The sequence below is a fragment of the Pleuronectes platessa genome, chromosome 24 (genome assembly GCF_947347685.1).
Source record: "Pleuronectes platessa chromosome 24, fPlePla1.1, whole genome shotgun sequence".
NCBI classification, from domain to species: domain Eukaryota; kingdom Metazoa; phylum Chordata; class Actinopteri; order Pleuronectiformes; family Pleuronectidae; genus Pleuronectes; species Pleuronectes platessa.
The window spans coordinates 4,682,727-4,701,882 of NC_070649.1; the positions used below are offsets into that span (position 1 = coordinate 4,682,727).

Consider the following 19,156-nt stretch of genomic DNA (forward strand, 5'->3'; position numbering starts at 1 on the left):
TATAGACGATATTCAGCCACTTTTTCAACATCTCCTTTTTTCCTCTTCCCTCGATTTCACCTCTGACAGTCGTGCTCTAGATTTTCCTCCATCCTTGTCAGACACGCTAGCAGGTCTCAGCGGCTGCCAGCTGTGGAGGAGAGGGACGTGGAGATCAGCGCAGATGAGAAGTGAAAAGGATGAAGGGAATCCAATCGCTCCAAAAGCTCCATCCTAATCTTGTTGACATCCACAGATGGTGCAAACGACAGCCCTGGAGCAGCTTCGGAGAAGAATTAAATCAAGAAATCTCCCTTTTCTCCCTCTAATTCCTTGTCATTTCAACAGAGCTGAGAGTTTAGCATGAGAAAACACAGGTTACTTCGACGAACATGTTCTGGATTCACCTCATTAATCCTTTTGATCATATTTCAGATATTAATAACTCTTCAGGTACGTTTGATTTGTCAACTCTGGGTCCTGCAAAGGTCTGACAAATCAAAAATACTCTGCTGCATCCTTGTGGCTGAAGAAGGAAGTGCAGCTCCACAAAAACAAAGCACATTATACGATTTTTTAATATTTCCACGTCTGTGTTTTATTCTTAAGCACAGGTACAGCTGTTTTTCGTCGATAGCTAAAGGTTGGCAAAAATCCACAATTACACCTTGATATGACTGTTTAAAAACTTTATACAAAAAGACCCCAAAACTGTACATCAATTAACATAACTACATTAATATCTTATATATATATATATATTTATATATGTATACTGTATCAGTGTGTACAGAAGTTATAGATACTGTTTGGTTATGAGACATACAGAACACGACACAATGATAGTTGTTAAAGAGAGAAGATAACATTCCGTTTGAAGGCTACCAATTTCAGTGGTGTTGAAAGTTCCGGACAGAGAGTGATCAGTACAGTAAAGACCTTGAATCCACCATTTATTGGCTTTGAAAGATTCCTACAGCGACGTGTCAATCACCAGACGAAGACGGTTCAGTGCAGGGGTGTATCTCAGCGGACACCTCGGAATATCTCTTGTCTTTTGATAATACTCATTTTTAAAGCTACGTGTCCGGTGTTGTTCGAATCGGCTTCTACACAAAATAAGACACACGTCGAATACGGTGTCCAGAAAGTAAAAAAAGATAAATAGTAACAAATCCTCATGAGAAGTGGAAAACTTGAGCAGACACAAAGCTCTTGACATTTCTTCTCTGTAACAGTTTTGTGATTTGGGAGATGCATGACTGAATGAAAAAGGGGCTTATGGCAATGATTCATTTCCTCTGATGACTCTTTAAAAGACTCCAGAGTGCCTCTAAGTGCCGATACTCTTACCTATTATTTGGATTCCGGTGGGAAAACGATTTTAAGATAATAAATACTGGCATGGTTACGTCTGACAAAAACCTCTATGATAAACTGAATGTGTCAAAAGCCCAATTTAAATCCACACAAACAACAGCAGGAGGAGGAGGATCTCTGATGACATGTTTACATTCGTAATCCTGAGAACATTAAGGCTCAGTTCACCCACATTGCAGAAAAAAATGTATTTTAAGATCTGCCGTTTTATTTTAAGTTTGGATTTGTCTCTTCAGAATTATTGTTTCTTTTGTAATGTATAAATGAATGGTATAAGACTGCTTTGCTTTGCTGTTATTTTTGATGTCGGAGTCAGACATTAAAGTAAACATACACAGAACATATACTCTAAACAAATTCCAGTTTGTAACAAATCAAGTAGAGCTGAAGCAATGTTTCATGTCTGTAAAATAAAAAAACACCATTGGGCTGATATCCTCACAATGTTCTGGGACCACTGATCGAGAACCTTGCTCACTCTTAATGTGGTGACGGGGGAATTTTTAACTTTATACATAAATGAAAACAGTAAAAATAACATTTCAGAGACAAAATGCCCCCGTGGACATATATAAAACAATTGGAATAAAAACAATAAAAAACTGATATTAAACATCGATTGTTGTTGAATATTTTTGGTGCAAGTGCTGATTTATTTGTTCATTGATGCAGACCAATCATATTTCAGTGCGGCATTGATAATAAATGTTACTGGACAGTAGAACCTGACACTTACATCCACCCTTTCTCAGTCTGTCCTCCATACAGCCATCATCTGCAGTACCTTTCCATCCAAACGCTGATTATAAGTAGTAGAATTCACCTTAAAGCGAGCGAAGACAGTTCACTACCACAAGGCACCTAATGTAAAGCAGCTACGAGGATTTCTAGCAGCAACAAGGCTTTGGTTCATATGAGAACTATTAACAGTCGAGTACAAAACGATTTCTACTTTGTCTCACGATGGACGTGTAGACCGAGGGTTGGACAGACCGATGGAGGAAGCGGGTGATGAGGAGGACGGATGGAGGTGAGAAAACGTCTGCGTCGCTTCAGCAGGTGGAGAACGAGAGAAAGGTAGAAAAAGAGAAGGAGGAATAGCTAGAAAGAAAGAGAGAGAGGATACGTGTTCAAACAGGAAACCAGTCAAAGAACATGAAGGTAGAAAGTCTCATTCCCTCTGTTAGTCCATCATAAGGCATTTTAGAGGATGAACAGTCTATAGCTCATTCATTTTAAGCAGAGTAATGACAACCAAACTAATTTTATGCACATTTCTCTATATAATCATATATTAGTGAGGTTTAGAGGTGGGATTTCACCTGAAGCCAGGCTAAGTGTTTTCACCCGTTTTGTCTTTGTGCTAATCTGAGCTAACAAGCCGCTGGTGGTGCCTTCAATGATTCCATATTGTGTCGACCTTTTCATATGAAAAGGTATAAGCACTTCATTCAGGCAGACATTACGTGGACCGAGCAAATCCAAGGCTGAATAAGAAATCATTTTGAAAACACACCGCTATTGTTTTCTGTTGGTGTTTCTCTATACTAGGAGCAGAGGTTCTGGTGACTGTACGCTGACCTGTGCAAATTAAACTGTCTTTAAAAGAAAGACAGAGACCATAATTAAGACTAATATGGAAATAAATACAATAAAGTGTGTCATATTTTCATACATAAAACTGTATTTGATTGAATATTCTTGTTTCTTCTTATTGTTTGTGAATGTTCTGTTATGTGTGGGTTGTGTATGACAGAATAAAACAAATTAAGGATTGCATGGATGTACTGGATGTGCGTCCTCCATATTAAATGGCTGAACCACTGATGAACACATCACAGAAATACTGTTTTAATATTACTTTAAGGCATCAAGTATGTTTGGATAACTCAACAGAAAAAGGTGATGATTGGTATGTTCATTTCTACGCTGCTTGAAAAGTATGGAAACAATAAATTATTATTTGAACCTCTCCAAACCTGACAATTAATGTATAAACTACACACTTCATCTAGATAAATAATGCAGTATGTCTATGAAGCTGCGTTCAGACATGCACTAGTGTTGGAGTGAGTTGCTCTGGACTATTCTGACACGTGATGGACGCAAAACCGGAAGAATAGAGGACGTCTAACTTTCTTTTCTTCTGGATCTTTGGTTTATTATCTCTGGTCCTTACACGGTGACATTAAGGCATTAAGTTGAAGTGAAGCTATCTCTACTGGATTCTATAGCTAAAATAATAAGGCATTAAAAACTTCAGCGATTAATCTCTCAGCATTACAGATACATATATGTTAAAGTGCTTCAAAGAAGATAAGAGAGAAGGAATGAAAGCAGCACGAACACTAACTCTAGCTATCAGCACGCACACAAGTATCTATCCCACCAAACACTCTACTCTACCTACAGAAGAGTTTGAAAGTGGAGCTGAAGTTGGTCTTTTTCCCTTTAAGACATGATAGAACTAATAAATGAGGAGAAGACCGACTCAGATCCACTTTACAAACACTAACAGCTTCTGTACTGCACCCTTCCTTACAGCGCTGAAGGATCTGACCCCAGAGTCCTACGGAGTGTTTCGGGATAACAAGTTTGCACACAGGCAACACCAGTTAGTCCTATAGAGAGGAAGAACAGATGGACAGAGAGACAGAGAGATGGCAGGAATGGAAGAAAAGAAAATGGTTGATCAGAGAAAGCATGTGCTGAGAAAGCACCGTCATCATCATCTGCAGAATTCCAATCACGACACATCTAAAGGAGTGTGGTATGAATCCTAAAAGTACACTTCAGCTGCCTGCTGTCAGCGGCAGACAGGTGTAAAGGGCCAGTGTGCATATTTTCAGTCTCTTGTAATCAAAGTTTTTTATGCTGTGACATCAGTACGCTGAGCCCTTTGCACGTCATGAGGCCCCCGTGGATGTAGTCCTTTCCAGAGTCGTCCCATAGTGCTTTGCGCCACACTTGGCTGAGAAGTTATAAAGGTTACATGCACTGTAATCGCTCAGAGATGGATTATAGATGCTATTCGCAACATGGTCCATCATTTAACTCCAGCTCGGTAACACTTAGTCACCTTCTCTCCTCAGTGAGCTCCAAATGTATCCCATATCAGATATTCAGGATTTAAAAAAGTACTAAAGGGAAATAAATTAGACTGAGGTCTCAGGCCCCGCCCCTCCGTAGCCGTGTCCCTGAAGCGTGTGGCGGGAGCCGTCTGTGAATCGGAGGAGTGGGGTGAAGGTGCTGTAGTCTGGCTTTCTTTGCCAGCGTGTGAACATGAGTTTCTTGTTAAAGGGTTCAGACCTTCGAGGGTGCGCAGCGCTCCTCTGGTTTCCCGAGCCCCGCCGGTGGCTGCCAGCCTTGGATGGGGCGTGGAGGGACGCCAGGGGGGTGAACTCTGAGAGGTGGCCCTTATAGAGTTTATCAGCATTCTGCACGAGTGTGAAGAGGCAGGAGAAGGAGACAGAGGGGAAGAGATGGATATAAAAGTAAAAAGAAATGTTACTTGTGGAGAGATCTCGGAGAGCAGGTGGAGGAGACACTTAGAGGAAACACTGTTCTCTCAGCTGGCCAAAATTCCATCAGGGTTATAGGACACTAACAATTGAAGAGATCAACTCTCAAGGAGTTTTTTAACGTTAGGGCCATGGCTGCAGTTTGGACCATTTTTGGCCGGTCCTAAATTTCCCTTGGGATCAAAAGATAGTATCAATAGTATCTATCTCTCTATCTATCATTTTATGTTTTAACATGACTGTCACTGTTCACAAATCCAGATCAATTTCCCAGTTTTGCCTACAATTCATATGATTACATCAGTTAATTACTTATGAACTTCTGCAGTAGCTTTAATCTAATTGGCCAGCTGTGATGATAATGTCCCTCTTTGCAACCCAAGAACATTTCTCATTAGAGAATAAACATGAAGAGATAAACAAATACCACAACACCATGTAACACCATGAACCAAACCATGCAAATGAAACGCATGACAAATAAAACATGCATGAAGGTTCAGTCCAACAGTGAGAAAACTGCCTCTGTAGCGATACTGTGTCACTAGAGGGCGGCAGAGCTCTGTGTAAAGAGTGAAGAACAGGATGTGAGATTGTACAATACCTGGAGAATCCTTGACTTTTGAGGTCTTCACAAAAGCTCAGAGACACAACACACTGCAACTCACGTGTTAGTCAGCCACAACATCCCCAAAGTCAAATGTGAGGAACCACAAACCACGGCAAAGTAAACCCCCCATCACTGCAGGATGTTAAACTCACCCACCATTACCCAGTCCAACCATTAAACACACACATACACAGAGAGCCAGGTTGTGTATTTTACCGTGCTGAAGCCCTCTAGGCTTCTGTGACAGCTACTCCATCTATTAAAGAGTCAGAACTCTGGTAGGCCATGGCCCTCTCAAACCCTTTTTTATCCCTTACCCGCTGTGGACACACACACATTCAGAAAGATTTGTGGCTTGATGTATAAAAATACACATATTTCAACCTCAATGTTTAACAAAAAGTAATTTCTAAGACAAATAAAAGATGGAAGGCTAAACAGCGCACTTGCATTCGCTGCCTTTACACCACAGACTCTTGCAGTGGCATGCAAACAGACGACTTAACACGAGACTCACGTCATGCAGAAAGAGTGGTAGGGAGAAAGTGACGGAAAAAAGAGAAAAGGAAAATACAGGGAAGAAGAAGGGTCACCTCCAAAAGGGGCTGGGTTAAAAACTGATTCTGCTGGAGGTCTGAGACAGCATAAAGATGGTGGAGGGCTCGGAGGCAAGGCAGCGACGTTTAGCCTGCCACTAGAACCAGAAGGAGGGATTCATCAAGGAGAGGAGGATGAGGGGGTCAGAGGAAAGAAGACACAGGGAGAGGAGGGGAAAAGTCAAAGCCACATGATCAATTTATGAGATTTAAAAAATTCGAATGAATAAAGTCTTTGTTTTTAAAGAGCTACAAGATGAATAAGTCTGGGTCAAAGCAGCAGAAATATCTTGACAGGTTCAGTTATGGGAAAAGGAGACGTTCAGGTTATGGAGGAAGAAAGCTAAAAAAAGACCATAGTTCACACCTCACTGCAAACAGTTAGAAAACAAACAGGACACACTCTACACATCTATTATCTTGATGTGCTCATGCCTCAACAGCAACTGATCTCACTGTTAAGAGTTAAACAGGCCTGGGAGAAAGTCCCTAACTCTCCATGTGCTGCACCTGCAACTAAAATAACCGCTGTGCTTTTCATGAGCTCCTCTCTGACCAGATTCCAGAGCCTGGGAGTGGCTGTTGTTGAACAATACGGTAATAAATATCTGCTGCTTGAGCTTTACCTGAATTTAGAAACATGATTTTGGGTTTATTACAGTATGCTCTCTTGTTTCTGTCTCTTATCTACCTCTCTGCTCTTTCTCATGTATGACTTTGTGTTATATCGTCACTTACAACAAGGCTCTTTTTGGTTAAATCATGAAAGCGCGAACGTCAAGGTCCAGCTCTTTTAACACCATCACTATTTTTTAACACATCTTTACACATGTAGCTTCAGTGTCATTACTGATTCTCCAATAATAAAACCTTTTGAGTGTTTGTTGAAAGTAAACACACTATCGCTGTTGTCTTATCTGGCTTAGAAATAAGGAGCACTGCACAAAAACAAAGAGGAGCGTACTGACTTACACCCAACAGAGCAGGGAAGTAGCCAAAACCAGCGGACATCTGCTGACCCACGTTCATCAGTTAGACATTTAACACACAGCATTTACGCATTCAAAGATGCAATGACATTTTGATGAGTACTAACTGTACATAAAGTGAATAATAGGTAATGAAGTACCCTTTTCAAATGCTCTGAATATCTATGGTTTGTATTAAGGTTTAAAATGGTAAACTACAGTTGCTATTTTCTGTTAGTACTATGAGCAACATGTTACTTGAACATATAAATGCACCCACCTGTATGCGTTCAGTAGTGGTGGGCCACAGCGCCCTCCAGATCACCTTCTTTAACACATCTGGTAACAGACTGGCTGTTATCAGGAGGATGATACTGAGCCAGGCCGGACCACTGGACAGCATCTGCATGAACACATAGTACATCCTCTGATAGTTGAGGAAGGGCCTGGAGGAGGAGAGGAGGAGAGGAGGAGAGAAGAGGATGGAGCAGAGATAGATTTAGTTCAGTAATGTTTAAGTGTGAAACCAACTGGTACTGACTTAAAATGTATGGCACTGGGAATACACAGGCTTTTACATAAAAACAACCACTACAGTTACATCGAGTCAAAATGAGCATTTGCAACAGATTTAAAGAAATTCCCTCAAAGCGTCACAAGAATACAACAGATGGGCGAACAACATGAAAACATGTTGCCTCTCGTCACTGGAGTTATGTGAAAATATGTTGTCTTAACCTACCAGATGATTCCTCCCCACAGCAGAGAGAAGACCACAAAGAAGATCAGTGAGCCCCAGATGACAAAGTGGTTGATCCAGGTCCAGTAATGAGTATCAAGAGCCAACTACAACAGAAACATAACACCAGTCATATTTAGAGCTCATCTTAAAGACACCAGTGAGGCTTGGAAGCGTCTGTGTGTAGATAATGTTTACTCTGCATTTGCATTACCTTGAATGTGACAGTGAAGACGAGCACAGTGAAGACCAGCGTCCCAAACGTCCAATTTCCAAACATCTACAGAAACAAGGTGACAACAGTAGCCGTCAGTGACACGTTACAGAGGGAAGGATTCCATGTTCAATCCTAATTCATTCGTTCATTTTGTTGTGTTGTTACATCTCATAATGTCGCACAATAGAAACAGCTTAAAACCTTTATTCACCTGGATTTAGTGAAATACACTCAGTAGAAATTCACAGGTTAATGCACTTACAGCTCTGGTGTTAATATGATACATGGAGATAGACTTTGGTGCAAATATTCAATCAATCAAACAGATGGCAGGGAGCTCAGATAGCAGCATTCAGGTGGAGCAGTAACTATCAGATGACATAGAATGGGGCACGTGTGAGATGAGCTGTTTTTATATGACTTTGTGTTAATTAATGAGCTACAGGGAACATTAATCAATGAACAAGTTGTTATTAGTCATGTCGATTTAAAACTTAGATGATCGTAAAAAGTTTTTCTGGGAACGACAGATAGTGAAACGTGTTCTTTCTTAAAAAGGATGCAATGCATGAAATCAAAAAATACATCATGGTGTGAATGATGACAATATTTACATTTTTAATCCTAATTTATTACCTATTTTCATACTTTCACTTGTTCTTTTCACATTTTGACAATGTGCTGCTGTAACAAGTTCTCCACCATCAGATCTTTAAAGTCTTATCATAACAAAAAAGCTTCAGTGTTGTGATGGATGAAAACATCCCTTCAAACTTCCTTGCATCCGATATATGTCTTTATAAAATAAGCCTATAAGCCCAAATAGTCGTGATGTTCAGAGAGAAAACCTCAGAGGTGACAGAGTTCTTCAACGCTGGCCATCAGCTGAGGGAGAATTAGATTAGAAGGATGACTGAATGTCTCCTGTGTCATGTAATGGAGGTAGAAGTGCAAATCTTTTTCTATTCTCATTATCCTCTAATTATAACTTCACACACACACACACACACACACACACACACACACACACACACACACACACACACACACACACACACACACACACACACACACACACACACACACACACACACACACACACACACACACACACACACACACACACACACACACACACACACACACTAAAGGTAATGTGTGTGATCACCACATCAACACCTGCACACATGAGCGTGGTTCAAGGAAAAGCCAGGACACTACACAGAAGCCTGCAGTTGTTGTATCTGCATCGGGCACGGAGACAAGAGCTGAAGAGATGATGGGTGGTCTGGGATCAGTCTAAGTGACGGGACAGTGAATTGAAAAGTGAAACTAAGGGCAGAGGTGACAGAGAGACAGGAACAGGCTTACCATCTGTGTGTTGGTTGTCATTAGCTGGGAAGGAGGAAAGAGAAGCAAAAAAGAAAAAGCAACACAAAGGTAAGAGAAGAGGAAGAAAAAGAGGAGAAGGCCAGAAGAAGAAAATCATAACAAAATAAACAACAGTTTTGTTGCTGGAGAAGAGAAAACAAATTAGATGCAAAAACTCAAGTGAAATCAAGCAACTCAAAGCAGTCCAGAGGGTTTCTGGGAGAGTAACGCTTCTTGAAAATGAAAGGACACAAACTGAGAACAGAGAGGAAGATGGTGGAAAACCCGCCGTGCTGTCTGTCATGTTTCGTATGAGAATGGAACGTCTGTCAACTTCTATATAAAACTGTAAGTCCAATGAAATCATCCTTTACTCAAGTGAACATGTAAGGAACATGTAAGATCAGAAGCCTGAAAAAAAAACGTTTCCTGCTTTTTTCTGCAGTCAGAAGCTGCAGAAAGTCACAGAGGAAGGTTGGTTTGTCAGTTGCAGAACCAATGAAGCAAACATGAAACATCACATGCTGCATATTTGTCTTGGAAATTAGCTGCAAGTGTTGCATTCTAGAACACGGAATAGATCTGGTATCATAGACCCTCATGTAAATAACATGAGCTTTAAGAGAAAAAGATACATGCAGCACGACCTTATTATTATTATATTCAATATGCTCTAATATTCATCAGTAATTTCTATCTACAATCAAAGTCGACAGCAAACGACAAATGAAAGGCAGCAAATTATAGATGTGGTTGTGTCACAACACAGACAAAATGAAACAGGAGATTCTATAGTTTAAATCTCTGTGAATAAGAACTTTCACAGACACGCGTGTTGTTACCTGTCCATTGCTGGTGAAGGTGGTGTTGTCAAACAGAAAGTAAGCACCAAAGAACATCACTATGGCGTCATATACACCCAGGACGGTCCAATATATGAAGTTGTGCCATCGTAGCAAAGAGTTCTTAGCTATATCTCTGAGAACATAAACAAAACAGAACGGTAAACATCATGAATTACTTTGACTATATTGACGACCTTTCCTATGAGTGATTACACTTTTAATGATAAGTACGACATTAGCATCCTTAGGGACATACCTTTAACCAGAAACAAATGTAATGGGATATTCTAATTGGATTCATATGCACTGACTCAAGAGTACATTACTGAGAGGCCAGTCGTAAAAACTGAAGCACAACATGAGGCCTGTAATTTATCTTCAGAAAGAGAGAGACGAGGGAAAAGAAAGAACAAAGCCAGGGAGGAAAAGGCTTCATCTAGTCATGTGAAACATGTTTTGTTTATTTAATTTGATTGAGCTGTGACCAAATTGTACTGATTCAAATTTAAATATAAAATAACATTACTTTTTACAATTATTGACCCTACCTTCAGACTCTTCAAAAGACTAAAAGAAGTAGAAGTGCTGTTAGAATGTCTGAAATGTTTGAAAGAAACTGAATTTGGAGGAACGTGTAAAAAGCTTTAACCTACTGTGCTGTCCTGTATTCAGCAGAAATTGTCAATGGATTAGGGAACTCTGAATTTGCAAATGAAGACAAGAAACACTGACCTATAGAGCGATGGGTCCTTCTTCAGGATTTCCATGTTAATGTGCTGCTCTATGAGACTGTAGAGCAGGATGGGCAGCGAGGTGAAGCTGATGTTGTACAGAGTCAAGTAGGCAGTATCATACAGCGGCTGGAAATAAGTACAGAGAGAGAAACGTTTCAGCCATTCATCCTTTCATTTTGTGTGTGTGTGTGTTAGTGTGTGTGTTAGTGTGTCTACCTGTTGTGAGAAGCCACAGAAGAACTGGTAAAGAAACTGGGGGAAGATGAAGCAGACATTCTGGAAAAAGAAAGAAAATACATTTTAAGAAGAGCAGGTGGCAGAGAAAAGAAATCTCCTCGTTTCCATCAAACACTGTTTCTACCTTGTAGAAGAAGTATTGCACTAGTTCGGAGATGCGTATGTAGTAATAGTGTCCATGGACAAGCAGAATCTTCTTCAGGTGTTTGAACTTCGGAATGGCGTAGTCGCTATTCCTCACAGCCTGACGACCTTCTTTACCCATAATACCTTGAGAGGCAGAGAGAGGTTTGTCATTTCCCGGTATTTCAGATGAACAAGTGCAGACTACAAACTGTAGAACTTGGCTATAGAGAAGCACGTAGCATCTGATGTTGCAGGATGTAGAGAAACTGCCACTAACCGATGCCAACATGTGCTTCCAGGATCATGCTGACATCATTCGCTCCATCGCCAATCGCCAGTGTGATCGGATGCTCTGCAGAGGTTTTGATCATCTTCACGATCTAGAAAGAAAAAGGCAAGAAAACAAAAAGTCTCATTATATTTAGGAACTCTAAACCTTTCAAACAATACTGGTGCCGTGAGAAGTCTCCGTACCTGTGCTTTCTGGAGCGGTGCCATTCGACAGCAGAGCACAGCGCTGCAGTTGCGGCAGATTTCAAGGAAGATCTCTTTGTAGTTCCCCGAGTTTGCATCCTCTTGGCCGGGCCTCATCACCGCAGAGAGGGTGGCCCCGTCAATGATCAGACCAAAGTCAGGGCAGTCACCTGATAAGCTACATAAACACACAATGAGTTAATAGTCAGGGAAACGCAAAGAACAGATTAAATGCTGTACCGACACTGTGTTCTCACTGCACATGTACAAACCCAGAGAAAGTGTCCCTGGTCATGCCTCCGTGCTGCCTCAGGACCGTCCTGCTCAGGTCGAACAGGACGTCATGCAGGCTCTGCTCCTCTGTGCGCTTGGTGGTCAGCTCCAGGATCTGGGTGTTGCGATGGAAGAGCTTGCTGGCGTAGCAGGTTGCAGCCGCCGTCTCCATCTTATCGCCTGTCAGCACCCACACCTTCATGCCGGCCTTGTGGAGAGACTCGATGGTGTCCGCTGCTTTGTCCTGGAGCCTGTTGTGGAGGAAAGAGAGGAAAGACAATTTCTTTGGGAGTGAATATGACGTCTTAATTTTCTGTCTGCCTCCCTTTGCACAATAATGAGCTGACTTGCAATACATTCTGGGTTCAATTTCTCTTTCAATCCTGCACTATTATTACACAGAATCAGGAGTTAATACTAAGTAGAGTTTGAAGAACAGACTAAAAGGCAAAGACTGGATTTCTATACAATAAAATTCCAAGTTTAAAAGAGATCCTCCACCTGTCCTCCACAGCGGTGGCTCCCAGGAGTATCAGGTCTTTCTCTATGATGTCATAAGCCTCAGCCAGTCGTTTGTCGCGGTCCTGTAGCGACAACTTGGCCGCGTTCAGCAAGTGGCAAACCTCCTGGTACTGGTCAGGGCTCAAAGGCCTGTAGGCAACACAAAGCGTCCGCAGACCCTCCTGGAGGAGACAGAAGATTCACACACAGTTAGACTATATCAGCAAAGTGGAATCAAGTGATCTCTGAGTGTGAGTGTGTGGGCAGTAACTGTTCTATTTATTTGACATTCAACACCCAGCACACATCCTTCTGTTTTCACTGACAACTATACGATTTATCTGCCGCTGCAACCCACACATGCCACATTTCAGGATTTGGACAAATATATAGCCTGGAGAGTAAGGAAATTATGGTATTACACCTTTTTAAGAGGTGATGGGAAAAAGTGCAATTTTTGTTTGTTACAAACCGTTTCAAGATACTGTAGCTTTGGAAACCACTGAAGTCACACAACCTTTGAAGCTTTCCCCCCCTAAAAAAAGACTCACCACTGCGTTGCGCTCCACCCGAGCTCGAACCTGATCCACCTTGCCTGAGACAACCCGAGGGAAGATGGAGGAGTCTGCACCTTTGCAGAACAGATAGAGCTCACCTGCTCATACACACAAAAAGGGGGGAGTGTGTAAGACAAAACAAAAATACTGTACAGACATATGTGTGTATAATATATATATAAATAAACATTTTGTTGTGTATTACCAGTGCCATCTCTAACAATGACGCTCATCCTCCGTCTGACTGAGTCGAATGTCAAAACTTCCAGCAGCTCGAACCTGATGAAAAAAGTCACACAATCAACACTGTAACAACACTTGAAATAAACAGCATACAGAAATGTGTGATGAAAGAAGTTGATAGTTGCTGAGGGTTAAAGAGATAGACATCGTTAGAAAGGAACACGCTCACCTCTCGATCTCATCCTCCCTGTTCAAGACCTCCATGTGACCGTCTTTGAGTCTCAGATAGGTGAAACCGAGCCTACGACAAACAACAACACACCGTTATTGAGCTGAATGCGTGTAAGTTATTGAAAAAGAAACATGTGTGTGTATGCGTGTGCACTCCACCTCTTCATTCCCTCCACCAGCGCCACCTCATCCGGCGAGGAGGAGATGTAGAAGGAGGTGGACTTGCCCTGGTGGATCCCGTGCTTGATCCCGTCCACCGTCTCCTCCTCCTTCACCTGCACCGTGTGGCACAAACACAGCGCCCGGAAAAACAGCTCCTCATGCTCCTGGGTGGACGGCAAAACATTGTGTTACCCTGAAACCAGACGCATGCACGCACGCATACATCAAATTCAAACTCAGGATGCGCTCACCCTGGCTCCGGGACCTGGCGACGTGTCGATCATGTCCATACCAACTGCATCAGGCATCAACTAGCAACGATATGAAGCCATTCAAATATATGAAGACACAAAAATATGTGTGTCATGTGACACTGACAGCAACTGAAAACTAAAGTAGGTTGTGTGTTCGCAAGGATCAAATACAGGCACAAACAAACATGTGATGACGAGCTTCCACATCAGCTGTTACCTGTCCATTACAGATGGCATCTGGCACGTAAACGTGTCCGTCCACACAGCACTCAATGAACTCCATGTTGTTCTCTGTCAGAGTTCCGGTCTTGTCGGTAAACACATACTCCACCTGGAAAAAGATTCAGATTGATTGTGTTTGTCATGTAAACGAAAACATATGCTTGTTATCATCTAAGATTTTAGATCTAATTTGTTGAAATCTTGTATTCAGAGTTTCTTAAAGATAATTTTTGTGTTTACACCACATTTTCACATTAGAATCTCTCTCGCTCTCTATCCCCCTCTTATGTGTAATACAGTAATATTTGCTTGTACTTTAAGCTGCTCTCAGATATGCACTGAATATTTCTGAGATGTTCCTGTCCCCAAAATGTTAGAGTAAGTCCCTGTGAGAATAGAGCAGGAAATGTCTTGGCATGGAGTTGAAAACAGCTTTAGTTTGTTCAGAGTTACGTTTGCTTCGCTACCTGTCCCAGCTCCTCGTTCAGGTCTGACGTGTTGACCACCGCTCGCTCCCCCAGCTCCTCATCAAACATCTCGTCGTCCCACATGATGAAATAGGAACCCAGGAACTTCTGCATCTCAACGGTGACGTACATGGAGACGGGGATGATGTAGTTGAAGAGAACCATGAAAGCCAGGAAGTCTGTGAACGCCCTGATCACCTGAGGATGAGAAGGATGAAGAGTGTGAGGAGGTGAGAGGTGAGAAAGAAAACAGGATTTGTGTTTGGACTGAAAGACTCACGATGTGCCTCTGCTTCTCTGTGTCCGTCCTATCGTTGTACCACGGCTCGTCTCTGTTGGGATCGGCCTGCCACATGTACTTCAGTGCGGTGTTGACGATGGCCTTGCCAATGAGAATGCACAGGTAAACCACCAGGTAGGCATTCATTGACCTGTGGGGGGAGACAGCAAGCAGCTAATGACATATCTGTTCACAGTTCTGTTCAGTTCCTGCAGGTACAGCGTGTTTGCATTGAAACACACAAGAATAGATACTTGTATACAGGCAGCCGCTGAGAAGAGGCAGTTACTCGCAGCCAAGTTTTTTTTGGCAAAAGGGAGACAAATACTATTCCAATGCATTAATTAGGCACACGCTGTATCCAAGTGTAAATGTAATCCACCTACATATCTCTACAGGCCATCTGGCTACAAGATTCAGATGGAGAGAAAGTGATCGAGTCAGTGCGCCACGGATTCACAAAGACCCACTGAAGAAATCAAGGAATGAAAATGGACAGATGGATGGAGGGATGAGTAAAAACCCAAATGATGATACACGTCTGTGTTAATTGGAGGGGAAAAGGATGTTTGGCATTCATTTGAATGATAATTGATGCAAACAACTTCTTCTTCAGAAACAAATGATTGTATGTAGGTTAAAATGACAGAGAGCAAGAGAGACAGAGGGAGAGAGAGAGCTTACTTTTCTACTGCAGAGCGTTTCTGAGACTTGGACTGGTAATTGAGAGCCATCTTGGTTTCCATGCCGGTGTAAATGGCAACCGCTGAGAAATTACATTCATTAGATTTTACCAGAGCTTTATCCACAACAGAAGACTGCAAAATAAATAAACCCTCAATTATTATTTCAGGTGATTTTACCATAGATGTAGTCTGTGTTCTTGAGTGTGGCCCCTCTGAGCAGCAGGTTCTCTGATCCTAAAGGCCTGCACACGGACGACAGCACATTTAGAATTCTACAAGTTGACTGTCAATTTGATATTTTTTCTCCCTGTACACATATACAACATGATACAAGTTCAAGGATAAAAGTATAAACTTTACCGTAGTTAGAAATCACTAATCAAGCAAAGATTTGATTCTATTTTATCATCAAGTGGAAAAAATTAGCACAATCTAATTTATATAGATATGCGAGGGGCTCAGGTTACCTGGCAGTAGGCTCGTTCTCCATATAGATGTTGATACGTCCCACAAATCTGCACAGGACAAAGGGGAGAGATATGTTTCAGGTGTTTATGTTGCACAACAACATTTGGAGAGTCAGCAAGTGTTTGCTTGTACTGACTTGTACAGGTCTGGCTGTGGTTGTTCACATTCTATTGTGGCGTGGATTGAGTCCACCTCCTGTTCTGTGTTGTAGGCACTGGTGTCTTGAACTGCATAGTATGTCTGAGAGGAGGAGAGAAGGGGAATGAATCATGAGAAAGAGGGAGAAGAGGAAAGATGAAGATTAAAAATACAAGAGTTAGGGGATGATAGAGGGAGGCAGCGGAGGAGAAAGGGAGAGAGAATGAGAGCAAGAGGGATGGAAAAATAAAAAGAAAATACTCTTCTTGGAAATGCAGGCCACACCTTTACACACATACACACCTTGTGGCTGCTCTCCCCATCCAGACTGGCTGTTGTTACAAAGCAGGTCCCATCATCTCGAGACGAGGCGAGAAGAATAAGGTCACAAGGAAAAGATTCATTTTCTTTCACCAAGACGACATCTCCAACCTGAGTAAGAGGAATTTTAATATCTATTAATAAATACACCGTCTTATATGAAACCCTGTTAACTATATAACTCATGTAAACTGTTGTTATATCCACCAAGGAGGTTATGTTTCGATTGGATTGTGCAAAAACTACAGATGGTACTATTATATTGGTATAATGTATTTGTTAGCCTTCTTCCTGAATACCACCACCAGCCGTTAAAGACTATAGAAGGTCTAAATAAAACTGGAATTACCACCCTATACCCCTGGTCTTGGAGGATGACGTGGCTCTGATCCTTTTAGTGTTGCTAATGCACTTTCTACTAATGCAGTTCGCCAAACAAGCCAACCTCCTGCTTCACCACCTGCAGGCCGTTCAAGCTCAGCTAACAGTTGTTTACATTTGTTCTCTCACACAACGTTTCATCCAGTAACTGAGCTTTTACTTCAGCTGAATATTTCTATCCGTGAATGTCTTACTGAAGTTAAAAGCAAAATTTCTGTAAAAATGTAGAGCCACTAACATACATACACACAACCAGCTTAGAAGCAGGACAATCCCTCAGTGTCAACCAATGAAACAAAATACACCTAATGCTTGTTTATGTTATATGGGATGATAGTGATTTATCTGGTGACAATACAGACACACACGTACCCTGAGGTTGCGACTTTGTTTGCGGACCACTTTCCCATGCTGCACCACGAGGACAGAACACTGGTTGACAGAGTTGTCTGCTTTGTGTCTCAACCAGTCCTCGTAACCCTGACACACACACACACACAGAGAGAGAGAGAGAGAGAGAGAGAGACAGAGGAGGAAGTGAGGTAGGTGTGCAAAAGTGATATGGTGCGTTGGTGTTGTGTTCTTTGTCAATGCCAATAAAGTTAAATTAGACTGAAAACCATGGTCTCACCTGTTTAATGGCCGTGACTGTGATTACAAAGAAGAGCGGCAGCCCGCTGGTGATGGGACTGGTGGGTGTGTCGATGATCAGCTGAAGTGACACACACACAAACACAGGGAGAAAGAGAAATGAATGTGTGAACATGTATAAATTATATGATAATAAACATTATTTATGTAGCACCTTTCCATACAAAGTTCTTTACAAGTTAAAACTGAAGACTTGAAGGCAAACAATAGAACACATAAAAAATGATTACAGCATTAGACTACAATAGAGCACAAATTAAAGAATTTATCACAGAAGAAGATGTGGACAATTTAATATTTGATGCATGAAGACAAAAATATTTTACCTGGACCAGAAATATGATGAGAAAGTAGAAGTTGGCGACTCTCCTGAACTGTTCAAACATATTCTTCGGTATAAAGTTCCAAAATGTGTACTGAAAATGTGAGACAGTGAAATAATGCATCAAATGACAGTACAAATATGAATCTATTTCTAAAAACAGCCACGAAGACCATTTGACAAAAGAAACTGCACAAAAACATCAATGAAGCCCAGACTAGACAGATCACTGAAACCTTTCATATATAACATCCTCTCTTCTAAAACCTATCCTTGAGTAACACAGAGTAAAATTACCAAGAATAACTCACCCTCACAATAAAAGAGCAGCCTGAACTGTGCTTCAGAACTAACTGTTCTCTCCTGTCTTCTCTATACCTGCTCTCTTACTCCAAATAGAATACAGCGGTGGAGTAATTGATTTTGAGCAGTAAAGAATAAAGTGAGTATTTGATCTTCGTGTGCGTTGTCACTGACCTTGGAGGAGACTATTCTGTTGTCTGGGAATCTTTGCTGTATGAAGGCCTCAGTACCAGGAGGAGGCTCCTTTTGTCCGATGTAGATGGTCCTGCTGTCCACCCAGTTCTCCTCACCAACACACTGCAGACAACACAGAACAGGTGTGAGTGGGACATGAAACATACGTGTGTTTGCACTGCTCATGTAAGGTCAGTTTTCATTTAGAACTTTATTTAATGGGTGATATAGAGAAGAGATCTGTGAAGGAATCCTTGTGTTCACACAACCCAGGCCTGAGTTCGGGGGAATCAAACTTGATTTCCCATTTTCATTTAACATCCGAGTTGACCAGGATTTTCTGGAACATAAATGATTGTGTAAGGAACCCGGGCATTCACACAAATCCAATCAAAACACTAGCACAGTAAGAAAATACAGGACATGTGTGACACACAGAAAGAGATTCACAGACGTTTACAGGGGGTTAGAGTGAATGAGTAATTTCTCGTCCATGAATGAGAGCTTTTGTTACCAGGGATACACAGACCTGCATGTGACTCAGCCTGGAATGCAGATACAACACGCACACTCACAAACTCCCACACACACACTTGAGCGCATACACAAACTGACTGATAAGACAGAGGACTGATCTCACCGCCATCGATGCTCCTCTCTTTTTGTTCTTTTGATATTTTGTTGTACTTGTTTCCTGCTGGGATATTTTTAATGCTCACATCAACTGAACAAACGACTTTAATGAAGATGACGCCGTGTTAGAAGGGATTTTGTTTTAAACTGCT

General features: G+C 41.6%; 1 protein-coding gene across 7 annotated transcripts in view; it reads right to left on the reverse strand.

Moving 5' to 3' along the window:
- Positions 1-551: 551 nt before the first annotated feature.
- atp11a (ATPase phospholipid transporting 11A) overlaps positions 552-19,156 on the reverse strand; it is a 36,514-nt gene continuing 17,909 nt past the window's right edge. For 2 of the 7 annotated variants that reach the window (XM_053416976.1, XM_053416978.1), the window contains exons 2-30: positions 18,372-18,494; positions 17,899-17,988; positions 17,553-17,633; positions 17,294-17,401; positions 16,523-16,651; positions 16,218-16,321; positions 16,081-16,128; positions 15,791-15,855; positions 15,612-15,693; positions 14,928-15,078; positions 14,648-14,845; positions 14,176-14,289; positions 13,956-14,015; positions 13,702-13,868; positions 13,541-13,612; positions 13,334-13,407; positions 13,123-13,226; positions 12,572-12,753; positions 12,070-12,321; positions 11,798-11,975; positions 11,601-11,703; positions 11,322-11,467; positions 11,177-11,236; positions 10,959-11,086; positions 10,224-10,359; positions 8,008-8,073; positions 7,797-7,900; positions 7,335-7,500; positions 552-4,796 (exon numbers count right to left, since the gene is read on the reverse strand). In XM_053416976.1, coding sequence (XP_053272951.1) covers positions 4,515-4,796; positions 7,335-7,500; positions 7,797-7,900; positions 8,008-8,073; positions 10,224-10,359; positions 10,959-11,086; positions 11,177-11,236; positions 11,322-11,467; positions 11,601-11,703; positions 11,798-11,975; positions 12,070-12,321; positions 12,572-12,753; positions 13,123-13,226; positions 13,334-13,407; positions 13,541-13,612; positions 13,702-13,868; positions 13,956-14,015; positions 14,176-14,289; positions 14,648-14,845; positions 14,928-15,078; positions 15,612-15,693; positions 15,791-15,855; positions 16,081-16,128; positions 16,218-16,321; positions 16,523-16,651; positions 17,294-17,401; positions 17,553-17,633; positions 17,899-17,988; positions 18,372-18,494 — 3,573 coding nt within the window. In that variant the 3' untranslated portion in view covers positions 552-4,514. The other 5 variants (XM_053416982.1, XM_053416980.1, XM_053416981.1 and 2 more) reach the window with 5 other exon arrangements.